Genomic DNA, 14,339 nt, shown 5'->3' with positions numbered 1-14,339 from the left:
GTTATTACAAACCGAAGCTGGCAGCTGTAATAAGGGTCAGCGCAGTTTTAGCTGCTCACACACACGTTTAGTGAGTCACAACCGATGGCAGCGCTAAAAATAACCAAAAGAGACTTTAAAAAAGGCCACAGAAAATACAGCAAGGCAATTTATATAATCTGTGATTATCACATTTGTCAACACGAATTAAACCTAAACAAAACACATAAAATCTATTTTTTTAAAGAAATGAGGATATCTCAAACTTATTATTCAGAATATATGCCAAGCAATTTTAAAAATATTTTTAATTTAAACACTGCTTCTGTAATTGTTCTAAACGTTTTTGAAATTCAATCGGTATCAACCAGGACTGCATAAACACTACCATGAAAGTGCTTTATTAAACTAAAAGATTTTTTTATTATGGTAAAAAATCAGGTTCTTGTATTACCACGGTTACAATCTGATGTGACTAGTTTGACCTTTTCTTTGTGTTTGAGCTTCAGTTTGTCCATAAACACATCTCAGGAATTAGTAACCAATTATTCCTGATTGCTTTAAGATCCGCCACCTTTGTGGTTAGATACAAACATCCAACTTTAATTCTTCAACCAATAAGATCAAATCAGACATTGATTCATTGGTTTTTATTGTATTTTTTGACACAGTGTGAAAATAATGCACAAAAAAGCAGATATTTTCTATGAATCATACAGAAGAGAATCTGCTGCTCAGTGTGTCACATTCACTTCTAATAACATCCTGGTAGGATTTCTCACATCACTGCAGGAGAAATGTTATCATCTTCACATGGATCTTTAAAAGGAGCCGCAGATTAAAAATAGTCATAGCTGCTGAAAAAAAAGGCACAGACAGACGAAATGTGTTTTTACAATCCTGAGGCTGATCTGAAGTTTCTACAAATAAAAAGCAACATGGCTTCAAATATTCTCATAATCTGGACAGGAAGAGTTAAGACATTTAGCAGATCATGAGATCAGACTGTTCAGACTGTAAAAGTGAAGATAGATAAGTAATGCACTATAAAAATAAATTTCTGCATCTTTGGTATTTTATCAAATTGGCAAAAAGTCCTTGTTACGTCAAACAGGAAACATGTAAAACTGTAAATATGAAATGAAAAGCAGTGAAACGTTCATCAGTTCTCTGCGTGAATGAACAGTTTAAACTTCCTGCTGCTTTTGTGTTTCATTTGATTTGTTTATGCACACCATTCCTTCCACACTGAAGAGTGTTTGATTTTACAGCAGGCAGGTCAATAGTAAGGGTGGATCAAGCTAAAAATGAACTGCAAATGATCTTCTTTCCTAAAATAACATGAAAAATCATAGTTTTTGTCTTTGTGATGAGCTGCTGCTAACTAAAGATCCAGTTCAAACTGGTTCTTTGCTGAGTTTATTAAGTTTCTGTGTGTTTATACCTGAGCAAAACAGCAGCCAGTCGCCAAAAAACGGCTTCAGAGATAATTATCAAGGCTCCTTTAAAAGGTAACATGCAGTCAATGAACAGACTGCATTAAAGTAATGAATGTGTAGTTCTCTGTTTAGCAGCTATGTCTATAACGGACCTGTTTATTAAACGAGCCTCTGCAGCCACAGAGTAACTGAAGCCTATTGGATTAATAATCCAGAGTTTCAGCTCTGGTTCTAATCTGTCCTCAGCATCAACCGTCCACTTCCTGGTTCTGGTTGCCAGGGGCGACCGACAGCGGTGGCAGGTCACCAGTCAGAGCCGAGTCCGACCCGGGTTTCAGTCGGGTTGGTTTCCATGGAAACGTCAGAGGCGAGAGTCGCAGGGCAGGGGTCTGAACGCCACCTCCGTGTTTTCCTCCATGATGATGTCGAAGCGGCACATCACCGGCCTGATGGCGGCGAAACGACAGAAAAACAAAGTTTTCCTCTCGAACACAAAGACGGGAACTGATTAAGAACTTAGAGAGATCCCCCAAAGATCTTAGTTTGAATCAATAACCTTCAGTCCTATATGCATAATTTATTTTTCATAAGCTCTAGAGTTTATTTTAATTAAATGTTTTCTGATTCTCCAAACAAAAATAAAGCTAAGCTTAGGATATGACTGAGTATTAGGGCCTGGATGAGAATTTATTTGTTTATTACAAGAGCAAAGTCATAATGTTATGAAAATAGTCACAATAATTCCAGAATAAAATATAATAATACCAGAATAAAGTCATATTATGGTGCGACTTTATTCATACCACATTGTTAGTTATATGACTTCATTAGTAATACCAGAAAAAGTCATAATAATATCAGAATAAAGACATATTAATGCCAGAATAGTTGTAAAAACTCCAAAATAAAATTGTGATAAAACGTGAATAAAGTTGTAAAATAACATCATAATCCATTCTTTGTTGTTTTATTGATTATCTATTTGAGGAGTCTTGTACTTTTATCTGTTACTGGAGTTGAAATCTGATTGGTTAATTTACTGGTTTTAAATTTAAGGCACAAAACAATCAGAATGATGTAAAAACAGTTTGAAACAAGGAGGGAAACTGAGAGAACTGAGCCACAAGTCCAAAAATAAACCATAAAAGTTTTAAAACCATCAATTTAGATGATGAGTGTGGTGACCTCTGACCTGTCGGGTCGCTCCAGCGGAGTGAAGCGAATCCTCAGCAGCCTGATCTTGTAGCGAGGGCCGATGATGTTCCCGGTGTTGATCCTCATGGAGATCTTCTGGACGTTCTGCAGATCCTCGTCGAACTGGGCCAGCAGCCGAGTGGAGGTGTACTGCTCCAGCCGCTGCAGCTTACTGCCACAAACCTGAAATATTTAAACTAAATCACAAAAACCTGAAATATTTAAACTAAATCACAAAAACTGCAAATATTTAAACTAAATCACAAAAACTGCAGATATTTAAACTAAATCACAAAAACCTGAAATATTTAAACTAAATCACAAAAACTGCAGATATCTAAACTAAATCAGAAACTCAGTTAAAAATTAGTACAGTTCATTGGCAGGGTCTGTAAACATATTTATATAGATAAAATTAGCAACATTTTCAGAATAAAAACTCTTTTTTTCTGCTAAACTGGACATGAGCTGAACACCAAATATATTCGTAGTTTTTAATCTGTTCTTTAACCGTCAGATCGTTTCAAAGTATTTTTCAATCCACTGATTCTGATCATTCGTGACTCTGGTTTGTCCAATGCTAACATGTAGCATTAGCTGCTATGTTAGCATTGAGGTGCTATTTTAGCTTGACTAGGTGTCCAGTCAGATCGTTCAGAGGCAGAAATTAACCCGCGCCTCCATCGCTGCTGTTAGCGGATGTCACTTGCACGTCAGATTTATGGGTGTACCAGAAACAAACTAATCCGTCTTCGGGACTTCTATATGTTAAAAAAAAAGTGATTAATTGGGTTAAAAATTTTAACGTGTTGAAATCTACCCAAGTAATTAATCAAAAGTCCTGCCGCTAGTTTTAATACCAACTTATTCCAAGTATCATTTTTAAAATTTGCTTTTAAACGGCCTGATATAGATTAAAAATGGAGCAGCAAGAGCAAATGAGGTGGATTAGCAGAGCTGGGTAACAGCTGTCTTCAGTCAGAGGTCTTTATGTATCTGTTGGGAGACTGACTGCTACTGGAGACCTTTGCTGCCCACAGAATTGCCACTCGCAACAAATATTTGAAGATACCTGAGTTACAGCTGCTAAAACCTTAGAAATACTTTCAGGAATCCTGAAGAAGTTCTGGTCCAGACTAGTCCGGACCAGAACCAGGCGATCTGGATCAGGACTTTTCCAGCCTGGTGTTGTACCAGTCAGGAGTCGGACTCACTGGTCTATCCGGGCCTCTGTGAAGTTCCTGCCGCTGTGCAGGCGGATGTAGACGACCCCCCAGCGCAGGTACTGGTTCCAGGTCACCATGTCCACTCTGTAGCTCAGCTCTGCCCCCACAGGACACACAGAGTATTACAGGATGTATTTACTGCAGGTCCAGGTTGGGGAGTGAAAACCTTAGCAGGACTCACTCTGGTAGGGCAGGGCGGCCGTGGTGCTGAAGAAGACTTTGGTCTGTCCCATCTTCACCAGACTGTCTCTCCACTGGCTGATGTTGTAGCCTGCAGGCACAATCCAGGAATCAAATTATAACAGTTTTACCTGGGATTTAATGTAATAAACTACATTTCTACAAGAGAATCACACTAAAAATATAAGCGATATTGTTTTCGATTTATTTTTTGTCATTAAGTTGGAAAATATGTTGTTTTTTTCAGAATTTTTCTTAATTTTAACAACACACATGAAGAAAAGTGTCCTTCTGCTAAAGCTTAATAAGAGTTTTCTAACTTTTAGGGTAATTTATTTTTCAGTTTATTTGGTCTGGAAAATGTTTTTGTCCATTTCCAGCAACAAAAATGAGAACTCTCCACAAAAACCCTTCATTAATAAAGTTTAAACAAGTTTCTATTTGAGTAAAAAGTCCCTGGATGTTTATGACATCATGTTAGGGTCATGCTAGAAATAAAAAAAGAAGAAGAACAAAATGACGAGAATAAACTAGTAAAATTATGAGATAAAAATCTTATTATGAAAACAAACTTGTACGAGAATAAAGTCATAAATATACACATTAGGCAGGAGGCCACAAAAATTATTCCAAGAGGCACAAATGGCCCATGAGCCACACTTTGGACTCCCCTGGTTAAGACAGAAGGTGAGGTTTTTTCTGTGTGTGCGTGCGTGCGCGTGTGCGTGTGTGTCTGTGTCTGTTTGTGCGTGCGTGCGTGTGTGTGTGTGCGCGTGTGTGTGTGCGCGTACCGAGCACAGGACAGGAAGCCGGCTTGAAGGCGTCACACTGCAGACACTGTCCGTCCAGGAAGCGGCTGTAGGAGGAGCAGGGGTATCCTGTGAGCCGGCAGGTCCGGTTCAGGGCGCACAGGAACAGGAACACGGAGCGCTGGTGGTCGCACACAAAGTACGATTTACCTGCAGGAGGACGAGGAGGAGGAGCCGAGCAGGTGAGGGGTAATGATACCTGTGTGAGCCTGTGGGGGCGGAGCCAGAGGGTTTTACCTGAGAAGATGGTTTTGGGGCATCCTGGTTGGTCGATTCCACCGTTGGCATAGAAATCAATGTGGCCGTGAGCTCCTCGGAGCCCGAACGCTGCCAGGAGGAAAACTGATCAAATATTCAGGTATCAATTAATATGCAAACTGTTTATATATAAGGGAGCTCCAATTTATCGGCCAGCTGATTTATCGGTGCTGATTTCCTTAACTTTGAGAGATCGGTGATCGGGCGGTTCTTACAGGTTAAGCTGATCTTATCTACCTCAGAAAAGGTGTAAAAATCATCAGCTGTTCTGATCTGCAGTGAGGAGTTTGACCATCAGGTCATGTCTGAATGTTTACAGGTAATAATAATCACCTCACTGTTGCCAACTTAGTGATTTTCTTGATAAATTTAGCAACATTTCAGAAAAAAAAGTCAATATTAGCCAAAATCAAAATTGGCCAAAGATCGGTAATCAGAAAACTGCAATCGGTGCAGCCATAGTTATAAACATTAGAATGGGTACTTTAGCGCTAGGTTTTATCAGTTAGAAACAAAATGATGGGATTGATTAACAGCTTTGGAGTTTTTGTGTCAGGAACAAATGAAACCTCAGCTCCGTTTCCACCAATCGTTCAGGTCAGTGTGTGATTCTCACAGTTCATGTCGGTGTGCAGAACGTCCACAAACATGGCGTCCGACGGGTCCAGCCGCTCCTCCGGGGTGGCGGTGGTGAACATCGGCCCGGCTGGGTCCAAACCTGCAGCACACACACTGACGTCAGCCAGTCTATAGAAGAGTTTCAGGCCAATGAGACAAGGAAGACCTGTGAGGTCATCACACTACATTTTATTTAGTGGCATCCGAGTAAAGAGGTGGGGTAACGAAAATGAAAAGTTCATTTGAAATAACTTTGTGTTGGATTGTTAGATAAAATCTCAATAAATAGATTAAAATATGTAACGTGAATAAATATGAAAAGCATATAAATACTTTTGCTAAGTACTGTTTATTATTGTAAATACTACAGAAGTAGACAGATAAATGCTGAGTATTTGTGACTGCAGGTCATTTTCATGGACAGACTGAATAAAAGTCTTTCCTCTCGTCGTTGATCCGTTAGCTTCTCTGGTTGGATGCTAACAGTTTTACCTGTGATGCGGCCGATCGCTCCCTTCAGGTTCGCTCCAACAAACCCGGCCAGGTGAGCTCCCAGGCTGACACCGATGAGATGGATGGAGCTCAGAGGGGCGCCTTCCTCCTGCAGCGATACGTTCAAGCAACATCAGGAGCTGACAGGCGAGAGAGCTAATCAGGTTAAATCAGGTTTTATTCTACTGATTAAACTCGTGGAGCGAAGCTTCAGCTGCAGTGTGATTTAATGTGGGGTCATTAAGACAGTGATGCGTTCACTGACTCAGACTGCTTCATGATTGCATAATCATAATTTTCAGATATTGTTTACATCCTGATTACAGCGTCTGGCTTCTTCTAGTGCAGATTTATTAAGGTCTCTCACATCAATGACGTGAAATAAAAGGTGACATGACGGTTCAGACACTTTGAAAACAATCTGATTTAGTTTCACATGTGGAAGAAAAACAGATTAGATGAAATTATTTGGGGTGAAAATATCTGGTTTGCGTTACTCATACAGCCATGAAAAAGTCAGATTTGGGCCGTTTTCACCTGCTGTGTGAATGAAGCTAATGTTTATAGATTTGTCTGTTTTTTATCAGAGTTTAAAACAGCAAAAACATTTTCTGGATCTCCTTGTCAGAATCTGAGCTGAAAGCATCCCGGTCCAGAACCTCTCGCTCTCTGTGTTAACAGAATGTGACCCCGTCTCACCTCCATGGTTCTGATGAAGCCCGTCAGGTTGAGCGCCGCCTCCCTGGTGTAGGACACGGCGGTGAAGTAATTTAGGTTGGCCGCTCCTCGGTTCCAGTCCACCACGATGACGTTCATGTCCTCCTGCTCGGCCAGCAGGCGCACGATGTGGTTGATCCAGATGGGCGGCGCCCCGGTGGGCCGGTAGCCGTGGATGACGAAGGCGGTGGGGCGCCGCAGGTCCAGGAGCGGCTGGGAGGACAGGCGGTGGTGGGCGACCTCACGGCCGCAGTCCGGGTTGGAGCGCGTGTAGAGCAGCAGGCGGACGTACAGGCTGGTCCCCATGAAGCAGTGGGACAGGTCCAAGTCCGTGAAGTCATCGCAGGGCTCCTCGTTACCGGACTCACCTGGACGGACACCATGGAGGTCAGGGGTCAAATGAGAATTAGAGCCACATCTGAGTCTGCTCTAAAAAAAAGATGAAGAATAATTCCACTACCTGTTGCTCTGTTTGGAAAATATTATTCACTTTTTTGTATTTATATGTATTTATTTTAGTAATTGATGAATTTATTGATTATTCTGACAATTTATTTAAAAAATTGGTACATTCTCCAGATTTTTCATGTAACCACTCAAGTCTTTTTTTCACAATTTTATAAAAAAAATTTAAAACAAGTTTAAAAATAAAAATCCAACATTTTAGTTTAATTTATTAACTATCAGTAACTTCTTCATACAAAATGATACATTTAAACGAAGAAACAAAGGCATGATTGTGCACAATAATAAAGATCTAAACTGTGGGAATTTAAAATAAATCCCATTAAAACATATGAAGTATGTTGAGTAATAATAAAAACATTTCCAACCTCCTAAATGTCCTAAATTGATTGTTTTTCCTATTGAATCTTGGATCCAGTTAATAATGTGCAGAGATAAAAGATCAGACGGTGATTAAAGGGATCAAGTCTTTGCTGTTTCAGTGAGGGATCAGTTTAATAATCAGGATAAATATTCAGCCTATTTGAAGAATCTGAAGCCTCCTAATCTAATCTCACTTCGTCATCCCAGAAGATTTAAATCAGGACATTTCTGTTTTTATGCCTCAGATGAGGGCTCCACAGTGGAGCAGTTGGTAGAGCTGTTGCCTTGCAGCATGAAGGTTCTGGGTTCGATTCCCGGTCTTTCTGCATGGAGTTTGCATGTGCATGGTGGGTTTTCTCCAGGTTCTCCAGTTTCCTCCCACAGTCCAAAAACATGACTGTCAGGTTAACTAGCCTCTCCAAATTGCCCCTAGGTGTGTGTGTGCATGGTTGTGTGTCCTGTGTGTCTCTGTGTTGCCCTGCGACAGACTGGCGACCTGTCCAGGTGACCCCGCCTCTCGCCCGGAACGTTAGCTGGAGAGGCACCAGCACCTCCTGACCCCACTGAGGGACAAGGGTGTAAGAAAATGGATGGATGCCTCAGATGGCATTAAAGCTTAAAATACACTAACTTGGATAAAAACCGCAAAGGAAACAAATATTAAAGCCTTCCTGTAGATGAGGAATTACTTTCAGGCTAATCGGATCAGGGCGTTATCTGTTTAGTGATCAGGGAAACCTGGGAGTCCCAGCGGATCGCAGCGCTGAGCATCTCTGATCCGATCACCACAGAATGTTCTTCCTGAGAGGATCAATGTGGCGCCAACATTAAACAACGTCTGCTGGTTTTAACTTTCAATCAAACACAGAGAGATTAAAAAAACTGTACAATATTAGGAAATATTGTGGAAATAACAGTATTATGTCAGGATGTCAAATATATCAGCAGCTACATTAGAAACAGCTGATCAGCCACCCAAAGGGTTAAAACAGCAGGAGAAGTCTCTGCTTCATGTTTAGTTAAAAAGCAGGAGAAAAAGTTAAGCTGGAGAAATGTGTTTGAATGCTGATGCTGCCCTCTGTCTGCACACCAGGGAACTGCAATGCCGTGTTCTAAGTTTAATGTTTAACAAAAATAAACCAATACAAATGAAGCTAAAGAGGCTGAAACTATGTGACCTCAAATCCAACATGGCTGCTGCAGTAAGATGTTTATTTGAAATTCTGACTGAATCTCTGTGAAACATTCGACTCTTTAGTGTTTGAAACAGAAATATCCATTTGTTATTGTTTTGTTTTACCAATACAAATGCAGAAGAGTCAAAGTTTCATTTCTTTCTGACTTGGACATTTTTTAATTCCTGTCATTTGGTGCGTAGGAAACCAAACCATCTGGGGTTTTAACTTTAATATTTCTTTACTAGGAATGAGAATTTTAATTGGGCTGCACAGTGGCGCAGTTGGTACAGCTGTTGCCTTGCAACAAGAAGGTTCTGGGTTCGATTCCGGTTTCCTCCCACAGTCCAAAAACATGAGTGTCAGGTTAATTGGCCTCTCCAAATCGCCCCTAGCTGTGAGTGTGTGTGTGCATGGTTGTGTTGCCCTGCGACAGACTGGTGACGTGTCCAGGTGAGCCCACCTCTCACCCGGAATGTCAGCTGGAGAGGCAGCAGCTCCTCCTGACCCCATTAAGGGACAAGGGTGTTAGAAAATGGATGGATGGAGAATTTTAATTAATTTTATTTGATGTTTTCAGTAAAGATAAGACATGTTGGAACTTAGATCACGATGTGCGAGTTCCAACTTTTCATCCGTTTGAATTGTTGCCAACTGAAGCATTTGTTTAATAACTGGATGTTTGAACTTCCAACCGTTGAGTTGAAATCAAACAAACTGGAGAAAATCCTGAAGTGTTCACACCAAACCTAAAATCCAATATGGCGGCTGCTTATAACCTAGTTTTACAGAGTTAAAGTTGTAGTAAAAAGTTGATTATTTTCACTTTTGACAGTTTGTGTCACACGCAATCAGCATAAAACATAATCAGTTTGGGAACATTATGAATGCATCAAACACTGAAATAGCAGATGCTGAGAACAGATAAATGTGTGGGTGAGCCAAAAGTTTCTCCAGCTGAGAAGAAACAAAACGAAGTTTTTATAGTTGGACCTAAAAGGAGCGATCTAGAGTTATAGATCTAGAGCTATAGACCTAGAGCCAACACACAGCTTCAGTTATTACAGCTGGAAACTAGAGATCAGGCTGAACTCTGACCTGAACTTTCAGGTCCTTTATGTGACTATGAACCTTCATAGTCACATAAAGGCGGTCACAAAGTCGGCCTTCTATCAGCTGAAGAACGTTTCCGGGATCAGAGGACTGATGTCTCAGATCTAGAGAAACTCATCCATGCGTTTATCTTTTCTTTGATTACTGCAACAGCGTCTGCCTAAAAAAATCCATCCTCCAGCTGCAGCTGATCCAGAACGTTGCTGTTGTTCTCACTAAAACAGGAAGACAGAAAACATCACCCAGTTCTAAAGTCCTTCCACTGAGAGAAAATACTTTAAACTACTATTATTAGTTTATAAATAACTGAGTGGTTTAAAGATCTGCTGCTGTTGTACCAACCTTCCAGACCTCTCAGGTCCTCTGGTTCTGCTCTACATCCCAAGAACCAGAACCAAACATGGAGAAGCAGCATTCAGCTTCTATGCGCCACAAATCTGGAACAAACCTCCAGAAAACTGTAAAGCAGCTGAAACACTGAGTTCCTTTAAGTCCAGACTTAAAACCCATCAGTTTAGAGTTGCTTTTGACTCATAATAACAGTGATTGTACTCTCATAACTAACTGTATTTGGTGTCTTGTGAAGCACTTTGTTAGGGTTATTCATGTTCTCCATAAATAATGTTGACTTGTGTATATTCGTAGTTGACGTGTATGGCTAAACCAAGTTACCATGGTAACTGAGCACTTGGCTCTGCGGTTTGTTGACTTTCAGGTGTAACATGATTAAACTGATTGTTGCGTCAGTCCCAATCTGAGCAGGCGAATCGGATCCTGTCCGAACAGCTCGCTGTCCTCAGTGACCCTCGTTCCCTGCCTCGGCCATCAGCAGCTGCAGGTGAACAGCTGCACCATCTTCTCTGGGTTTACTGAATTATTTGCTGCTCTAAATGAGACGAACGTTTTCCGGACCGCTGAGCCTCAGGTGGCGTTTCCTGCTCTACAAGTAGCACATATAAGTGAGACGGTGGCCTCAATAGGATCAAGCTGCTATAAAAAAACGCCTCATCCCGCCACCACCTGCACCTTCATGGCGCCAGCCGCTGATTACAGCTGCCTGTTGAATAATGAGGCTGGGGTCAGAGGTCAGCAGGGGTCCAGACACAAACAGACCGTCTGATTCCTGACAGATGGAGACGCCTGTGAATAATCTGTTCCTGCTAAGCCTTCCTTCTTCATGCTCCACTTTTATCAGCAGTTTGTTGTTTTCCTGCTGAGTCGATGGGAGATCAGCCTGAAGGATGGAAGCTGCAGCAAGTCTGTCAGGGAGCTGGTGGAGTTTCTTACCTTTGCAGAGGATGAGGAGTCCCAGCAGAGCCAGCAGGCTGCGGAGCGACATCTTTCCTTCAGCTACAGAAACGGTCTGGACCCAGACTGATGGGGCGGCTGGACGGACCAGGAGGGAGGGAAGGGGGCGGAGCCTCACGCAGGGAACGCTTTCTAGAAGACGAGGTGGAGGAAGATGAGTGATTTATCAAACCAGGAGAAGAAGAACGAGGGAGAACTTTCTACACATGAGGGAGAAATCAGAGCTTAATCACTGTGGGGTGAAACATGAACTGATTACTTCACCTGTTTGACACATTTTGTCCTATTAATGGATCTTAAAACTATTTTTAGGTTATTTCTGGCTGTCGGAGCTGAGCGCAGAAATAACAACTGAAACAGAGCTTTATTAAAATGTGCAGTAATTAAAATGTGATCAAAGGATTGAGAACCTTTATGTGAAGCAGGATCATTAATATTTTAGATGATGGTTGTGTTTTTAATTTAACATCAGCTACCAGACCAGCTTTGTTTTGAAATGTTATTAGAAATTATTATTAAAGAAATGTAAGAGGTTTTTATTGCAGCATACATTTTAAGTTTATTGGAGCAAACCAAATTAATAAGGGAGTCTGATAAACAGCCTGATCTGGGTTGTCAGAAAGGCTGTGATGGTTATTAATAGCTGCAGAGAGATGCGCCGCACCCATCCGCCCCTCCCTGCACATCCAACACAAACACATGTAATTTACCACGAACAGAGAGCCGAGGTTAGAGTGAACGTCAGTAATGTTAGAGTGAACGTCAGTAATGTTAGAGTGAACGTTGTAACACTGCAATCAGAGCTGGATGCAAATGACAGTGGAGCCTGAGCGACAGAGTTTCTGCAACCAACTTCAGATTTTGTCTCATTTCATGATCATGCAGTCGCTGCCCGCTGTGAAGCGTTCAAGCAAGTGACGCATTTATAAGGCTTCGTAATAACACGAACGGAGTTTTCATTTCAACTCTGTTGGACAGCACGGACTTCAAACTTTATAAAAGTGCTGTTTTTATATTGGTTTTGTGGTTATTTACTTAAAAAAAAAAAAAGAAGCCAGAAATAAGATCAATCATTTCCGTCTTATTTTGTGGGGTCTAAATGTACCACATTTCGAAACAACCAATGAAAATGTGCTGACGGTCTGTTGCTAGGTAGAACGGAGACACGCAGGGAGGATGAGGGGTGGAGGGTGCGGGGTTTGGATACGGCAAGAGACCAGGGCGCAGCGATGCTGTGGCTTTTACTGGGTTTTTTAGACTATAAGTGTGTTAGTTAGAGTTCGTGATGTGTGCAGGGTTAGTAGTAGTTTTTCCAGCTATCGCTATGGCTTCATAGCGAGCACAGAGAAGAGAGACTGGGATGACCATTTAGACCTCGTCTTCTTAAGGAGTTACTGACTGAAAACAAGCTTCTATGTTTTGATGAAAAGTTACTTGTAAGTTAGTTTTGTTTATTTTAAGAGTAATAAGATATTAGAAAGTAGACTAAAGAGACTTGGTGAGATTTTGTGTTTTTGCAGTGAACTGATTGTTACTGGTTCTGTCTGCTGTAGAGACGGTTCTGCATCCTGATGTCAGCCCTACTGAGTGGACAGGTTAAAGGTCACTGTTAGGCCACAGTGTTCAGATCACTAAAGAGCTTACCTTTCTAAGCCACGCCCCCTCACCTGCCACCTGACCTGGCTGCTTACAGGTCAAAGTGGATTTCCTGATGAGATCATAGATCAGACTCTGAACTCCCTCAGGTTGAGTTTGTTCTCTGCTCTCCTCTGATGCAGCATCAGGTTGAAACATCCAGATCTATGAGATCCACCCGGACAGGTGATGAACCTGTGGAGGTGAGGAGGTTTGGTCAGCTGGTCAGGATGCTGCCAGATGGCTGCTGGTGGAGGTCACCTGGGGTCGCCACTCTGGGAGGAGATCCAGACGATTTATCCCTTCAAACCGTAAAACATTTAGGATCCCAGAGCAGCAGAATGTGACCCAGAATGAAGCTGGAAAACAGAAGAACTTTCTCTGGGTTCAGTTCTGTTCATGAACACTGAGGAAGAGGAACGAGAAAATAAATGAAGGACAAGATGGAGAGACAGACGGATGGATGGATGGATGGATGGATGGATGGACGGATGGATGGATGGACGGATGGATGGATGAACAGATGGATGAACAGATGGATGGATGGATGGATGGATGGATGGATGGATGGATGGATGGATGAATGAACAGATGGATGGATGGATGAACAGATGGATGGATGAACAGATGGATGGATGGATGGATGGATGGATGAACAGACGGACGGATGAACAGATGGATGATGGATGGATGGATGGATGGATGGATGGATGGGTGGGTGGATGGATGGATGGATGGATGGATGGATGGATGGATGGATGGATGGATGGATGGATGGATGAACGGATGGATGGATGGACAGATGGATGGATGGATGGATGGATGGATGGATGGATGGATGGATGGATGAACAGATGGATGAACAGATGGATGGATGGATGGATGGATGGATGGATGGATGGATGGATGGATGGATGGATGGATGGATGGATGGATGGATGGATGGATGGATGGATGGATGGACAGATGGATGAACAGATGGATGGATGGATGATGGATGGATGGATGGATGGATGGATGGATGGATGGATGGATGGATGGACAGATGGATGAACAGATGGATGGATGGATGGATGGATGGATGGATGGACGGATGGATGAACAGATGGATGGATGAACAGATGGATGAACAGATGGATGAACAGATGGATGGATGGATGGATGGATGGATGGACAGATGGATGAACAGATGGATGGATGGATGGATGAACAGATGGATGAACAGATGGATGGATGGACAGATGGATGAACAGATGGATGGATGGATGGATGGATGGATGGATGGATGAACAGATGGATGGATGGATGGATGAACAGATGGATGGATGGATGAACAGATGGATGGATGGATGGATGGATGGATGGATG

The 14,339-nt window shown here is 42.0% G+C and overlaps 1 protein-coding gene across 1 annotated transcript; it reads right to left on the bottom strand.

Moving 5' to 3' along the window:
* Positions 1–614: 614 nt before the first annotated feature.
* On the bottom strand, positions 615–13,109 carry lipib (lipase, member Ib). Its single transcript, XM_008396873.3, has 11 exons — positions 12,981–13,109; positions 11,316–11,468; positions 6,895–7,280; positions 6,196–6,304; positions 5,702–5,803; positions 5,065–5,154; positions 4,810–4,977; positions 4,020–4,109; positions 3,827–3,935; positions 2,611–2,784; positions 615–1,864 (listed from the first exon to the last, which is right to left on the bottom strand). Exons 2-11 carry the CDS (start codon positions 11,365–11,367, stop codon positions 1,780–1,782), a joined length of 1,365 nt encoding a protein of 454 aa, XP_008395095.2. The 5' UTR covers positions 11,368–11,468; positions 12,981–13,109; the 3' UTR covers positions 615–1,779.
* Positions 13,110–14,339: the final 1,230 nt, after the last annotated feature.

Source organism: Poecilia reticulata, chromosome 20 (genome assembly GCF_904066995.2).
Source record: "Poecilia reticulata chromosome 20, P_reticulata-male-v2, whole genome shotgun sequence".
NCBI lineage: Eukaryota > Metazoa > Chordata > Actinopteri > Cyprinodontiformes > Poeciliidae > Poecilia > Poecilia reticulata.
The sequence above is the reverse complement of the archived record's forward strand: the minus strand, read 5'-3'. Positions and strand labels throughout refer to the sequence as shown.

Excerpts from the sequence above, each read along its gene's own strand:
- lipib (XM_008396873.3), bottom strand. The coding sequence starts at position 11,367 with ATGTCGCTCCGCAGCCTGCTGGCTCTGCTGGGACTCCTCATCCTCTGC. Across the intron at positions 3,936-4,019 it reads GGCCGCCCTGCCCTACCAGA|AGCTGAGCTACAGAGTGGAC; the intron begins GTGAGTCCTGCT and ends CTGTGGGGGCAG. Across the intron at positions 1,865-2,610 it reads CCGCTGGAGCGACCCGACAG|GCCGGTGATGTGCCGCTTCG; the intron begins GTCAGAGGTCAC and ends CGCCGCCATCAG.